General features: G+C 38.9%; 1 protein-coding gene across 3 annotated transcripts; it reads left to right on the top strand.

Moving 5' to 3' along the window:
• The first annotated feature begins 315 nt into the window (after window positions 1-315).
• On the top strand, window positions 316-13,989 carry DUT (deoxyuridine triphosphatase). Of its 3 annotated transcripts, none has more exons than XM_043985583.1 (7): window positions 316-472; window positions 1,290-1,455; window positions 4,826-4,917; window positions 6,528-6,572; window positions 12,852-12,926; window positions 13,013-13,083; window positions 13,865-13,989. In XM_043985583.1, the coding sequence occupies exons 2-7, from the start codon at window positions 1,292-1,294 to the stop codon at window positions 13,919-13,921; spliced, it is 504 nt and encodes a 167-aa protein (XP_043841518.1). In that variant the 5' UTR covers window positions 316-472; window positions 1,290-1,291; the 3' UTR covers window positions 13,922-13,989. The 3 variants fall into 3 exon arrangements, with proteins under 3 accessions (XP_043841518.1, XP_043841517.1, XP_043841516.1); XM_043985582.1 differs by lacking the exon at window positions 316-472 and adding an exon at window positions 617-735; XM_043985581.1 differs by lacking the exon at window positions 316-472 and adding an exon at window positions 659-735 and having other exon boundaries at window positions 1,268-1,455.
• The last annotated feature ends 1,775 nt before the right edge of the window (window positions 13,990-15,764 follow it).

Here is a 15,764-nt window from a genome sequence, read left to right as displayed (position 1 = left end):
CATGCCTTAATTTTCTGCTATGTGGTTGAGTTCTCTCTAAATCCCTGCTGATTTAGAGCCAAGGTTGCCGTTCTGTACACAGCGGGGGCACGGTCTGCAGCTAAGCACACTAAGATGCGGCACAGGAAAGTGATTTTAATCAAAGGCACTAAGGCCTACACCTGAGTAAGGCTGGGGCCACTTGCACCACGTGGGTTTTGGCCCGGCAGCATTCCCGCATAGGAGGGGTCGGGGCAGTGGGTGGAGCTGATACCGGGCCCACCCAATTGCTAAGGCGCCTGGTAGAGTTACTGCGCGTGTGCACACTCTCCATCCTTTTGGACCCCGCCTCCAGCTGCTGTTAGCCCGCGTCTCCGAGGGAACGAGGGAGGGGTGCTCATCCTAACGCCCCGAACGAATTCTGCAGGATATTCTAGGGAGAGTACGGTGGCTGCCGGCGGCCAAAACTTCTGCGCTCTGGATTCTAAGCTAGGTGCAGTGTTTGGGGGCTTTCCTTCCTCCTGGTCTGGACGTTAACAGCTAAAAATGGTTACTTCAAATGTGACTACCGTGCCATTTAGACGGCGAACCGTAAAGTCAGCCGCTTCTCTCCACCTCACCCACACCCATCTCCTAGCCCTGCCCAGACCTTCTCCCCGCCCCCCTAACGGCCTAGGTCTTCCATGCTGCTCCAGGGCCTCAAGCGGTTCTTCCGCAGGTCTCTCAGCTACTCCAGACCAGGATGCGGGGAATCTAGTAAAGATGGGAAAGCGGTGGCCCGGGCGGGGGGGAATCCCCGGGGAAGCAATTCCCCAGGGTGGGGCAGGTGCGACCGATCTTCCCCCTCTGATAAGGGCTAGAATCCGCCTGGCCTTGCGGAAATCTTCCCCTGTAAGCTCGGAAGGCCCTCTCAGGGTTAACTTCCGCTACACCGAGGGAGCAGGATTCTGTGCCGGGGGCTCGAGCTCCCCCGCTATCAGGCGCAGGGGCGCGTCCATTCCGCTCGCCCCACGGGAGGGAGGAGTAACCTGAAATTGGGAATGGGAGCCCAACAAAGGATCTCTCACGTAGGGCCGGCCCATTCAGGATGAAAAATGGCCTTAAATCAAGATTATGAATACGGCCGCTCTGGGGCACCTTGCTCCTCTCAAACCAAACATTGTACATCTCGTCTCCCCCGTCAGCTTGCCCGGATGGGCTCGTCCGGGTCGGGCCCTTCAGCTGGCGGGAAAACTCGAATCTCGTTGGCCACGGGACCGAGTAATTCATTTGCTGCTCTTCCCCTCTGGTCTCCTGTTCTTTCTCCGCAGTCATGCCCTGCTCCGAAGCGACCCCCGCAGCAGTCTCCCCCAGCAAGAGGCCTCGGTCTGAGCAGCACCAGGAGACCCCCGTGCGCCTCCGCTTCGCGCGCCTCTCGGAGCACGCTACGGCCCCATCCAAGGGGTCGGCGCGGGCTGCGGGCTATGATCTCTACAGGTAGGGGGGTGGGTGAGTGAGTGAGTGGGGGCAGCCCCCCGCTCAACCCCTCGCGGGCAGGCCCGTGCCCGGGGTGGGGGTGGGGGTGGGGAGGAAGCAAGACTAGAACCCCGGACCACTCTTATTTTGCAAATAAGGTAATTGAGGCCGAGGCTGCTTGTCTCAAAGGCACTCGGGGATCGTGGAAAGCAGAGACGTAATTCAAACCCAAGTCCTCGGACTCCATCGTTCTTCCGCTTAATCCCCCCAACCCCCACCTGGAGAGGCGCTCCTTGCCTCTCCACCCCGTTTCCTGTAATCAAGTTTTCGCGCCAATTTCGGGCGCCTAAATTGTCGGCTGGGGTTTCCTGTCCGCTAGTTTGATACAGGGTGTCCCAAAAGTCTTAGTGCCATTTTAAGTCATTAAAGCTTAAAATTTAATATGCAATAACTCAAAATTATTAAGCTGCTAAAGCCTTTAATGGCAGTATGACTTTGGACACCCCCGTGTTACGGACAGAAACTATTACTAATAATAACAATAATGATAGTAGCTAATATAGCTCGTGTTATGTGCCAGGCATAGTGCTAAGCGATTTACCATTATTATGTCGTTTGTTTCTCAAAATCCCATTCTACTTGTTTTACAGATGAGGAAACTGAGACAAACAGGTTAAGTGATTTGCCCAGGGTCACACAGATAGGATTTGAACTCAGGTTTTTCCTGATTCTGGGCCCAGTACACTATTCATCGTGGCATCATCTGATGTATCTGGAAAGAAATCATCTTAGTCTCCCTGTCCTGTCCCTCCTCCCCTCTTCCCAAACACCAGGAGAGGTGAAGCTACTTGCCCAGAGTCAGGGAGCTTGAGACAACACCATTATTAAGCCAAACTGAAGGCCATTGTGTTTGCAGATATGAGGAGATGCCTGCTGCACAGTTTAACATGCTGGCTGAAAGTATGACAAAACTTAAAACTTTTATTTTTTTCCTGAAGTGTGGATCCTGCAGCTTACTGAAGTACTGTGTGTTACTTCAGGCAAGTCACCTAACCTCAAAGGGCCTTGGAAGTTTCCTGAGGGGATTATACTGTATGTATGGCCTCCAAGATCCCTTCCTGCTCTAGAGCTATATGACCCTTAGGTTGACTTTGGTCAATAGCTATTAGAGAAGGAATATTTTAAAGTTCCCTGTAAACTGTATTCCTCTCTACAAGTATTTTACATGCAGTCCATTATACTCTTGGCCTCTTCGCTTACATTGCCACCACTTTAGTGTAAAACCTTTTTGCCTCTCTCTTGGACCACTTTAATCATTCCCTAACTGGTCACCCTGACTCTGGTCTGTTGCCTCTAGTCCTTCTGTCACAAAACTTCTCTCTAATGCACAGGTCAACTGTGGCACTCACAACTCTCTAAAACCTTCAGGGACCCCCTATTGCCTATTCAGACAAAACACAGACTGCATAGCCAGGCATTTAAAGCATTCCAGTCTTCTTCCCACTTGCCATTACAATCATATTAAACACTGTTCCTTTTCCTAAGCAAAATGCCCCAATTAAGCTTTTCTCTGAATTTGACCTTTTTTCCCATGCATCTAGGAAATTATCTCCCATGTCCTAAATGTACTCTTCATCCCTACCTATTTAGTCTTTAAGATTCATCTCAGGTGCTACCTCCTTTACTAAGCCTTTCCATATGCTTTTCAATTATCCCTTTAATACTCTTAGAACACTATCTTCCCCTTATCACATTTTACCTTGTATTAGTCTTATTTGTGTTTATATCTCTTCTGGTAGACTAGAAACTCTTTGAGGGCGGGCGGTATAATTTTTCTTCATTGTAGCCCATGCTGCCTTCTTATACTGGCAGCACTTAATAAACATTTATTGAATTGAATGGAAAAAGAATGTCTGCAATGGTAAGAGGCAAGAGAGGTGGTGTTAATTTACTCAAGATAATCCTAAGTACTCCTAAAATGATGTATAGCAAAACTGTTTTTTCAGAGAATGTTAAAACATCTTAGATTCATTGTGGTTAAATCCTGTCCAAGTAATCCTAATATTGCACTTAATCAAAACTTAGGAAAGACTAAAATTGGGAATCCAGAATTCAACCCTAGACCATTCACTAATTCTTTTATTTGGAAAATAGCTTAGAACAGTTAATACTCCTCTCTCTTCCTCTCTATATATGTAAATATACATAAGTGCGCGCGCGCACACATACACACACACACACACACACACACACACACACACACATACACATAAACAAGCTTTAAGACTTCCACCACTTTGGATCACAATCCCCTTTACAGCTTAATACATGGTCTTGAAGAGTAGCTAGCTGCCTGAAACTTTCATTTCCTTGTAGCCAAATCTCTCTTTTTTTTTTTTTAGTGAGGCAATTGGGGTTAAGCGACTTGCCCAGGGTCGCACAGCTAGTAAGTGTTAAGTGTCTGAGGCCGGATTTGAACTCAGGTACTCCTGACTTCAGGGCCGGTGCTCTATCCACTGTGCCACTTAGCTGCCCCTAGCCAAATCTCTTGATGAGAAATTAGCTAGAGTCACCCTCAGCACATGTGGCCAAAACTTCTCCAGCTTTGGACAATCTGCTGGAGTGTGGCTTTAGTCCATGAGAACCCAGGGTCACTTCCATGGCCCAGTGAGACATTAAAGTAGTACTTCGGTGCAGGTTTGTAGGTGGCTTTCGTACAGGTAGAGGTATAGAATTGTAATCCTTGAGAAGCCAGATAGTGCTCTTCAGAAAAGACGAAAAAAACCTATGAATCTTGGAGCTTGGAGGGACAAATCTTAGTGTGATCCCATTTTAATAGTTGAGCAAAGCAGTGAAGTGATTTGCCTAAGATCACACTGACCACTGAAGCAATCCACTTGTCCAGAGCCATTAAATACACAATAGTTTAACTAGTGAATACACCGTAATTTACTCAGTGGTATCAAGCTATTTACAAAGCTTTTACCCTTTTTCCTGCTCTTTCCTCATATACTCTTTCTTGGTCTCCATTATTTTGGTTCATCACTTTCTCAGTCTATCCCTGTCCTCTCTAATCTGTTCTCTTGAATATATGACATATATTCCCAGAATATATGTCATAGAATTAAGTCATCTTGAACTATGTCAGTAAAAGGGCTAGGAAACATACCTACCTACCCTTACACTTCATGGGAATTTTGTGTCGATAAATGGGAAAATTAATGATTTGAGCATTTATTGTGAAGAATATAGAGATCTAAGTTGGCATAAGAACTAATAAAAGCCATTGTTCAACTTAAACATTTCTGATAATCTAATACTTTGTCACTAGAAAATTTAAATTGCAAAAATCTATTTTATGATTATTTATTTTGCTTGGTAATTTCTATAGTGCCTATGATTATACAATACCGGCCATGGAGAAAGCCCTTGTGAAAACAGACATTCAGATCTCTCTCCCTCCTGGGTGTTATGGTAGAGTTGGTAAGTGACTTAAGTGGCTTAGTAGCTTACTTTACTTTGTGTTTGAAATAAGATCTTATTCTTCATTTTCATTTTATATGATCATACAGATTTGGAAAGTTGGGGGAAATTATTCAACATGATTTCTAATCAAGGATAAATTAGATAAAAGACAACAAATACGACCCATTTGTAAGTTTCCCATAGCCTGGTATCTCTCACATCTCCCTTTGCTTTTACTGTGGAAGTATTGTAAGATACCTTTGCCACTAATTGCTAGCATATTCCTGGGAAATGCCACAGTGGTTGGAGCTAGAAAGTCATTTGTACTATACATATGTAGGAGGGAACAAAATTTCAGTGTTGTATTATATTCCCACCTCTTTGCTGTATTCCACAGGTTAGGAAAGGTATACTTTTAGTTAGACTAAATATCCAATAACAATTGGAACAATTAGAAATATTAGAAAATTAATATTTTCAGTGTATATGAGAAGTCCTGGGAAAGTCTTCTAAAAAACCTTTTGATGTCATAGAAGAGATGACCATGGTAATCTTAATGTCATCAAGTAAAGAGCTTTACCTAAGTGAATGTAAGAACACAAACTAGACTGGAAGGCTATTGGTTCATGAACCTAATTCAAGACCTAAACTGGTTAATAAAACCCCAGATGATTCAGGATTTTTGCTCTCCTTAGAATTCCCACTTTTAACAATTAAAATCACCTGGTTCACTCCTGATGATTTCTCTAATATTGCAGAATATTAGAATTTTTCTTTCAAAATAGGTGTTTTCTTTCTGCCCCAAAAGGCAGGACTCGAGTGTGCCTGTCTTCATGGTACAGTACAAGAAGCATCTTTAAATAATGTCTTTCCCCAGTAAGATTGTATTTTAAAGCAGCCTTGGAAATAAGTTTCAAAAGCCACTTTAAATTCTAGAAAATATCTCTTCATCTTCAACCTTTTCTCTCCATATCTATACCATTTAGAGGAGGTGATATCAAAACTTGACTGGTGAAAACCAAGAACTATTAGAGAGACAAAGCTCATGTCTCAGAGTAAAATCACTTGGGCTTTATATGCCACCAAGCATGCTCATGTGATAAAAGCGGCTGACCCAGCAAAATAAGAGAGGAGAGAACAAAGCCCCTCCTGCTTCTCACTTTGAGTGGATGACCTTAGAACCCTTAAGAGAAACAGGTATATTCCAGTAGAAAGATGGAAAGTGAAGATCACAATCTTAATTAATTTAATGCTGTGGCTGTAAACAAATGAATTCTAATTTTAGAGGAAATTTGTTTTATATGCAATTTATGTTACACTTTTAAGTATTAATTAGATGGTGAAATCTCAAAGCAGCTAGAACACCTAAGAAAATAGTCATCTCGATGAAATAAATTTTAGGTTAACCAGGTTTCGTTTCATGTAAATTTTTCTAAATGTCTACTTTTCCTGTCTTAGTAATTATAGTGAATACAAATTGCCTTCACATTATTACTATGAAATTAAAGTTATCCTAGATTTCCATAGTAGAGGAAATAAGGTGACTCAAAAATGGTAAGATTTACAAGTAAGGCTAGATTGTGTCAAAACTTTCAATAGTTTTTCTCTCTTTTCTTTGTTTTGTGAAGCTCCACGTTCTGGCTTGGCTGCAAAACATTTCATAGATGTAGGAGGTAAGATGTTTACTTACTGTTTCAATATTTTATTTGTAAGGTTTTTTTCTTTCCCAAAGAAGTGAAATTCAAGTGGCAGTTTGTTTTGAATCCTATTAGAAGATAAAATGAATTATTATTTTGTGCATTATAATTCATGACCTTGAGATCCAGATTTAGTAGGTTCCTATTAAGGAAATGGACAACAATGCTTCACGTTTGTATGTAGTTTAGTCTTACCATAAAAAATGAAATATTTCACTAGTTGATGAAGTTTCCTATGTAAAAATTTCTTGACTCACTCTAGAAATTATTTTCAAAATAATCACTGGTGTCTTCATCTTATGTTAGTGGAGGAAACCAGCTTTGGCTGTTAGATCCTCTGTTCCCATAACAAACTAAAAAAGTAGGAAAAGAAGAAACTCCCAAGAAACCTTTCTAAAGAGATCTGCTTCAGCCAATATGATAAAAATGACAATCCTACCGAAATTTATTTATTTAGTGCCATACCAATCGAACAATAAAAATTATTTTATAGACCTAGAAAAATAATAAAATTCATCATGAAGAACAAAAAGCTCAAAGATGTCAAGGGAATCAATTAAAAAAAATGTGAAAGAAGGTTGTTTAGCTGTACCAAATCTCAAACTGTATTATAAAGTGGTAATTATCAAAACAATCTGGTACTAGCTAAGAACTAGAGTAGTGGATCAGTGGAATAGAATGGGTACAAATTACACTATAGTAAATGACTAGTAATCTAACATGATAAACCCAAAGATCCAAGCTTTTGGAACAGAAGTTCATTGTTTTACAAAAAACTGCTTGGGAAAACTGGAATACAGTATGGCAGAAAGTAGGTATGGACCAACATCTAACAGTCTCACACTGTATACTAAAATAAGATCAAAATGGGCACATGATTTACACATAATAGGTGATACTATAAGCAGATTAAGAGAGCATGGAATAGTTTATCTGTCAGATTTATGGACAGGGGAAAAACTTAGGACCAAAGAAGATAAAGAACATTACAAAATAGATTGTTTTAATTATATAAAATTAAAAAGCTTTTGCACAAACAAAATTAGTGCCACCAAAATTATAAGGAAAGTAGAAAACTGGGAAAGAATTTTTGCAGTAAGGATATCTGATAAAGGCCTTCTTAAATATATAGAGATCTGAGTTAAATTTATAAAAATGCAAGTCATTCTTCACTTAATAAATGGTCAAAGGATATGAACAGGTTGTTTTCTGATGAAGAAACCAAAGCTATCTAGTCATGAAAAAATGCTTTAAATCACTATTGATCAGAGAAGTGTACATCAAAACAACTCTGAGGTACCACCTCACACCTATCAGTGGCTAATATGACAAAAAGGGAAAATTTTGGATGTAGGAGGTGATGCAAGAAAACTGAGTTGCTAATCTGCTCTTGATGAAGTAGTGAACTGATCCAACCATTCTGGAGTTCAGTTTGGAAACTATGCCTAAAGGGCTATAAAACTGCATACCCTTTCTCCCAACAATACCACTTCTAGGTTTATATTCCAAAGACATTGAAAAAAAGTGAAAAGGACCTATTCGTACAAAAAATATATTTATAGCAGCTCTTTGTGGTGGCTAAGAATTGGAAATCAAAGGGATGTCTATCAATTGGGGAATGGCTAAACAAACTGTTATGAATATTATTGTGCTATAAGAAAAGACAGGGGTCAGCTAGGTGGTGCAGTGGATAAAGCATTGGCCCTGCATTCAGGAGGACCTGAGTTCAAATCCAGCTTCAGACACTTGACACTTAATAGTTGTGTGACCCTGGGCTAGTCACTTAACCCTCAATGCCCTGCAAAAAGAAATAAAAAGAAAAGACAAGCAGGATGATTTAAGAAAGGCCTGGAAAAACTTATGAACTGATGTGATGTATAGTGAAGTGAGCAGAACCAAGAGAACATTGTACATAGTGACAGCAGTATTGTTTGATGAAGAACTTAACCTTAGCAATAGAATGATCCAAGACAATCCCAAAGGACTAATGAGCTTACTATCCACCTCCAGAGAAAGAACTGATATTGATGTGACACAGACTGAAGCTTGCTGTTTTTTTTTTTTATTCAAGTCATGTACAAAATGAGGGAGAGAGGGATGGAATTTGGAATTCAAAACTTTAAGTAAAAATATTTATTACAGAGTTGGGGAAATGGAGATCTGTTTCTGTGGGTCAGCATAGTTAAAGTTCTGAAGGAAGGAAAGGCACCAAGGGTGATGATCATTGCATTCCTACTTTGAAAACCTCAAGCATAATACAAAAACAACCCATGTAAATGCAAAGACTCTAAAAGATGCACATTCTTAAAAGAATAAATGTGTACAAACCTATATACAGATATGCCAAGAACTGCAAATACCTGTAAACCATCAAACATTTATTAACCAACACCTGTGTGCTAAACACTAGGACCAAAAAAAAAATCAAAAGTGAGATATTCTGTCCTCAAAGAGCTTACATGCTGTTGTGGGAAACACTGCGTACACAGAAGCAAATACATTTAACCCAAATTTGATGACTTAACAGGTTAGTCCACACACCTGGAATATTATGTTTCATTCTGGGTGCATATTTAGAAATGGACACTTACAGACTGGCATATGTCCATGAGGGAATGGCTGGGCTGGCTATGAGTCTGAAAGTGTGTCATAAAGAGTGGGTCAGGAAGTTGAGAATATTCAACCTGAAGAGCAGACTCTTTAGAAGAAATATCTTCAGCTCTTTGAATAGCACTGGTGTGTCTCAGCAGGCACACCACTCTCATCTCTTGCTTTACTACTTCAGATAGGCTCATCTGCCTGCACTGTGGGTACAGTTGGTGGGGATAGTCCCTTATCAACAGGGATTGCTGCTATCTGAAGATAGCCCCTGGGTCCTGAGCCCAAGTGACCCAGAAATAGCAACATTCCACTGACCCTACATCCAACCCAGCCCCAGAGGCCTTTATCCAGAGAATCAACCCTTAAGAGATGTGACCTGGCAACAGCTTCTGCAAGGGGTGCAGTGCCAGAGAAAGTTTCTGGCACCATCAAATGATTCAACATCAGAAACATGATTTTATCAGTGGAAATGACAGGAAAGAAGATGTATTACCATCTGTTCTGGCTATACCCTGAGCAAATGGGACCTTTTCATTTAATTTGCAGCCGAAGCATCTTATAGATGTGTCCAAAGTGTTTTAAACATAGCAAGAAGTGCTTAATAAATTTTTTTTTTAATTAATCCTTGCCTCTGGAACAAAATACGAAGTCCGCCATCATTTAAAGCCCTCTGCAGTCTGGTTTTAACCTGTCTTTTAAAACTGATTTCTTTGTACACTAGCCAAACTGGTCTGCTTGTTCTCCTTGTACGTGATATCCCATTGCTCACATCTGTGCTTTTGCTCAGGCTGCCCCCTCCTCTGCCAAATCCCCTGAGAATGTACAGAAAAACATGATTTTTGCCTGTCTGCTACAAACTCCCTGGTATCTGGCTTCTGTCCTTTTGGCGCTCGACATAGCTAATAAAATGACATATCACATGATGTCACTAGGTGGTAGTGTGGGATAATACTTGGGTCTAGCAGCAGCTCTGCTTCCTCTTAATTTCATAGCCTTTCAGATCTGGAAAGAACTTGAGCGATCATCAGTCTCACCTCCTCATTTTTTATGTAAGAAGGCTCTGAGTCCCAGAAAGCTTGTCACACTTAGATGTGATTTCATTAAAGTTACATGTAAGGAAGCTGGGATTCATAGCCATGTCCTCAGACTTCTAATATCACACTCTTCCACGATACCAGGCTGAGCTCTTTGATATTGTTGACTTAGAGTTTAAAGACCAACTTTATCTGTATAACATTTTTCCAGGCATGACTTTTTAAAGTTGTGTTATGGTTATAGTCCTGGTAATTAGGTGTATATTCTTTGTTTGAAAACAAATTTAAATTCAAATTTGAACATTTTGTTCATAACCAGTATTTACTGTGCTTAAAACAAACACCCAAAAAAAGCATTGAACCAAAGAAATGGAAAACTAGTTGGTATATGTTCATAAAATTGTGGTGTGTTCTTGGATCTGTTGTAACTTAAAAATGTCTCGTAGGCACAGGTTTATCATAGCTGGCAAAACATTTTATTTCTTAAGAAGGATGTTGTTAGAATCCCAGGCTGTAAATAAGGGTCAGAGGAAAAAGTTGAGTATGCAGGATTCTGTTCAGAATGCACATCTGGTAGGTGTGGATGGTTTTAACTAAAATAGGTTTCCAACAAATGACATGCCAAAGCTTTGACACAGTAAAACTTTTGCCTGAAGTCAGTTATTCAGTCTGCCAGTTCCAATGCATGATTTTTCCAATGATAACTTCAAGACACATTTTGCTTTCTCATGAGGAGAAAGAAATGTCCTTGTGCTTACATAGGAAATTATGCTCCCATGTTTTTCTTGAATAGTCTATTCTGTGTTAGGGGTAAAATGAACCCTGAATTTCTGAAATTTGTAGAAGTTCAAAGTTGCTAACAAAGTATATATGAAGACCTTTATTTTATTGTATTTCAGTTGTCTTTAAACTTTTCTCATTCATAGTTTTAGTAACTTGAAGTGCATCTTGAAATGCATTAATGGATTTTTACAGATTTATACCACAACATCTGACCGCTACAATAGACAACATTGATATCCATTCACATTGGTGAGCCAAGCAAAGCTACTTTAAAGAGACCACAGAAGACCTCCATCAGCTTGGCTGATCTTACTTAGCTTTACCTAAATCATTCTAGACAGGTGGATATTGATTCTGTTCTTAAAAAAAAAACAATCTCCAGGGAAAGAAATTCCACAACCTTCTGTACTAATTTGTTCCAGTGTTGAACAACATATAACACTGAATAATTTATTCCTTAAATCTGATCTAAATCCCTCTTTAAGCCTAAAACCATTTCTACTTAGGTACTCAGTTAAGATGAAGAACAGCTGGTCCCACCTTTCATAGAAAATTTCTTCAAGGATATGAAGGATTAAGTCAACCTCGTTCAACAGGATGTGGGGAAAGAAACCATGATTCAGCATTCTGTTACTATTCAATTAGAAAAAAGTTCACAACTTCCTCCTTTACCATGCAGTCTAGACATAGAATTCCTGCAAAACTTGGTCCAGGCATTCCAATCTTATGCCTACCTTTGTCTACCATTTTGTTGAAATACATCTGTGCTTAACTTGTGTATGATGTAACTACCTTACTAGAAAAATTCTGAGGTAATTACACACTTCATTAATTGAAATCTCTAGAGACATTTTGAAGGCAAATTTTCTCAGTGAATTGCTGAAAGGTCAAAATGCTTTCATGCAGGACCCCCATTTTATTAGCCTCTTGTGATCCTATAATGTTTTCTAAGTACTCAGTATTAAAAGTACCCAGAAGTAGAATGAGTAGTCCTCAATCTTCCTTTCTTCTCCAACCCCAATTTTCTAAATTTTATATAATTATAGACTTAAAATGAGGAATTTTCCTTGTTCAAAAAAGTCAAGATCAAATTTGTAGCAGATATTCAAATAACTAACTTCAGCATTCATCTGTGAATGTTCTTGCCTTCCTGGACTCATGGAATCTTTCTTTAAGGATTCTAAGGAAAAAAAGGAGGAATAGGAGTTGGTCACAGGTCACTCTTTCATCTCTGCTATATGGCTTTGAAACCAAAATATATCATTTTCTCTTAGTACTCAGGAAAAGTGAGAGCCAAAGAGGGCAACCCAGCTCAAGCTAAAGTATGATATCATTCAGAGGTTTTGCCATCTATTTTCAGTGGAGTAGGAAGTAAGAAAGAGCTGATTTGCATAATTGGATGAAAAAACTGGATATTTTTCCAGGTGCTTTTGAGCTAGACCTTTATATTTTGGTTGAAATATTATAAATTTGCAGAGTATCATAACAGATCCATATTCATGTTTAAGTACAGAAATATTTTAGTCATTCATGAATTATCTTTGTCATCTGTGATTACTTAAACATAGGAACTATCTTCACCAACACTGATTAAAGCCTATCTATTTAGTAGATAAATCTTAGGGAGTTGCCCCAAGTCAGGTAGCTAGTAAATGTCAGAGGCCAGATATTGAACACAGGTTTCCTCAACTCTGAGGTTCAGAACTCAGTCCACTATACTAAGCTGACTGTAGAGTTTTTCATGCTACTATTGTACTCTATTAGCATGGATAATTATGGGAAGATGGCAATAACCACCAAAGACTTTGTGTTTCATTTACTTAATGTCTTCCTACAGCTGGTGTCATAGATGAAGATTACAGAGGAAATGTTGGTGTTGTTCTATTTAACTTTGGCAAAGAAACATTTGAAGGTAAGCTGATAGTGTAATTTACCACAGTTGTTAAACTTGTGCTTTTCTAAAGTAGATGTTTATAAATATAATCTTTTTATTTAAAGTGAAGAAAGGTGATCGGATTGCACAGCTGATTTGTGAACGGGTTTTTTATCCAGAACTTGAAGAAGTCCAAGTAAGTAATTAAAGTGAAACCATTGGGTGGAGTCATTCTTTAGTGTGTGAGTTGTTTATTAGCATCCTGTAAAAACTTAGAAGATGGTAAGTCATGTAATTATTTTAACAGAGAAATCTAGTTCTGTGTAAAAGTCCTTATATAGAACAAAGAAAATTATTTTCCATTAGTTACAATCCTAACAATAAATGACAAATTAGAAATTAAATAAAATTGTAAGACTTAGTAAATGCTAAAATGAAGGTCTGTTCTTTTAACCTGCTTAGAAGATGGCAGTGTGGAATAATGCAAAGAATGCTGGAGTTTGGGCCAAAGGACTTGGATTTGCTTCCTACTACTCTGAGGTTACTTCTCTCTGGCTCTCAGATATCTCATATGCAAAATTGGGTCAGAGAGAAGTTTGGAATAGGTGATCTCCAGGGTCCCTTCAGCTCTGTCTGTAATGATTTTAAGACAAATTTTAAAAGGAATTCTTTAAATCGCTATAATGAGATCTTTACAATATAGCTTTCATATTCCCTTTTCCTTGGAAGCTAATTTTTAATTCATCCATTAAAACCCTAATATGTTTTGAATCAACTTTAAGAAAATTCTTGTATTTTCTGTGGCAAAATCATATGCATCTGTGTTTTACCATTTTTTTCTTTTCTACTTTGTCATCTTCCTTGAGGAAGATGTGCTGATCATAAGGCAGCACTTTGTTTAGAAAAAGGAAATTTAGGAGTCTCGGAGAAAAAAGACTGACATTAAGTTAATGACTTGACACTTTTTTCTTTTTCAGGGCCTAGATGACACTGAACGTGGATCAGGAGGTTTTGGTTCTACTGGTCAGAACTAAAATTATGTAATAAGAATAGATGTGGCAGCTTTCCCCCTAAAATAGTTAATAAAATGATTTTCTGCTTATGGTGTGCTTTTTAAAAATTTAATTTATTTTTATCACATTTTAAGTTTCAAACTGTTTCCTTCCCTCCCTCCTCACCCCACACTAGAGAAGGCTACCATTTGACACAGGTTTATTATAAATATATGTAAAACTATACTATGCATACTTCTATTTATCAGTTCTTTCTCTGGAGATGGATAGCGTCTTCCTTCATAGTTCCTTTATAGTTGATTTGTAGTATTCAGAATAACTTGATGGTTCACAATCAGTCTTCCAATAATATTGCTATTACTGTATACAGTATTCTCTTGGTTCTGCTCACTTTACTTTTCATTATTTCATGCAAGTCTTTCCTTTTTTTCCCCAAAAAACAACCAGTTCATCATTTTTTACGGCACAGCAGTATGCCATCAATAAAGTGTTTGTGTGTTCTTTGTACATTGTGTTAGGAACTCTTGGTTTGAAAGATATGATTCATATTTGCTATAGCTTAACTAAGTATTCACAATTTTCTTGCCTTATTTCAAAAAATGGTGTTGGGTGTTGTTTTTTTTTAATCTGTTTATTCTATGACTAGATAACTGGTGAGGGCATTTCTGTTGAAAAGGAGGAAATCCTTATAGATGTTGTTCATGTAGAATTCCCCCTTAGACTTTTCTTTTTGTTCAACTTTTGAGATTTGCATTTAGAATTATTACTTGATGTCTATCTACAAATATTTTTTCTAATTTCATTAAATGAAACTAGCCCAAAATGAAAAATAAATATTAGTCTTAATTAGCTAAAGAAAATACCCTTATTGAGGTTGCCAACCCTTGCTATTAGTGACTTCGGTAGTAACTGTAGCCATATTTTTAAGATATCTTTTAAAAACTAAGTATATTTGAATGGTGTATTACTTTTAAAGTTTCTAGGCAAATTAATCTGTACTTTATTACTAATAAGAAGCATGATATTTTGTATATATAACCAGCGTCAAAGCTAGGGGAACAATCTAGTTAAGTCCTGCCTCTGATATGTTGACTGTGACCACTTGCAAGTCAATGTCTCAATGCTTTAGGCTACTAAGACAGTGTGTTAAAGGGAACTAGAGAGTAGACATTGAAATCACAGGGTCCAGTCCCTATCCATATCTATATTGCCAATTCTTATCTGATCTATAGATATAGGTTTTTTTAGACATTTCTATCAGCTATAAAGCTTGTATTGACTTTTTTCCTCAACCTTTGTCCTCAGTAGAATTGTTCTAGTTGACCTTGGGGCAGAGCTGGGAGCTATGAGTAGAAAGGCTCAATGTAAGGCAAAACTTCAACAATTATAGTATCCAAAAATGAAAAAGATATGTATACATACACACATACAGTGCAAAGATATCCCCTTATCTCAAGGAGTTTACATTCCAGTAGGGGAGATACACATTGGAAATTGGTGTCCTAGGAGGAGCACTTCGGGGACAGCGGATGGAGCCATAGGGGAGTAGTATGTTGACAAGCTCCAAACAGGAACCTTGATGTAATTGATTTAATCATGTTTCCAGAACTAGAGGTGGTGGAGAAGGCTACTTAGTTGGTGTAGTTGTGGAGGAAATGCCTAGAGAGGGGAGTGAGGTGACACATAGTGGAGTCCTGAAATAGTAATGTAGGAGAGATATTTGCCATCTTGACAGGATGGACGTTCCTCGGGGGCATGGTCTCTGGGGGCAGGTGACAAGGCTTCAGAAGAGATGCAAGAAAGCAGTTTAGACAACTCTAAAGGAGGTGGAATAACCACTTTTGGGGGGGGGGGGCGGGGCAAT

This window comes from Dromiciops gliroides, chromosome 2 (assembly GCF_019393635.1).
Source record: "Dromiciops gliroides isolate mDroGli1 chromosome 2, mDroGli1.pri, whole genome shotgun sequence".
Taxonomy (NCBI): domain Eukaryota; kingdom Metazoa; phylum Chordata; class Mammalia; order Microbiotheria; family Microbiotheriidae; genus Dromiciops; species Dromiciops gliroides.
The sequence above is the reverse complement of the archived record's forward strand: the minus strand, read 5'-3'. Positions and strand labels throughout refer to the sequence as shown.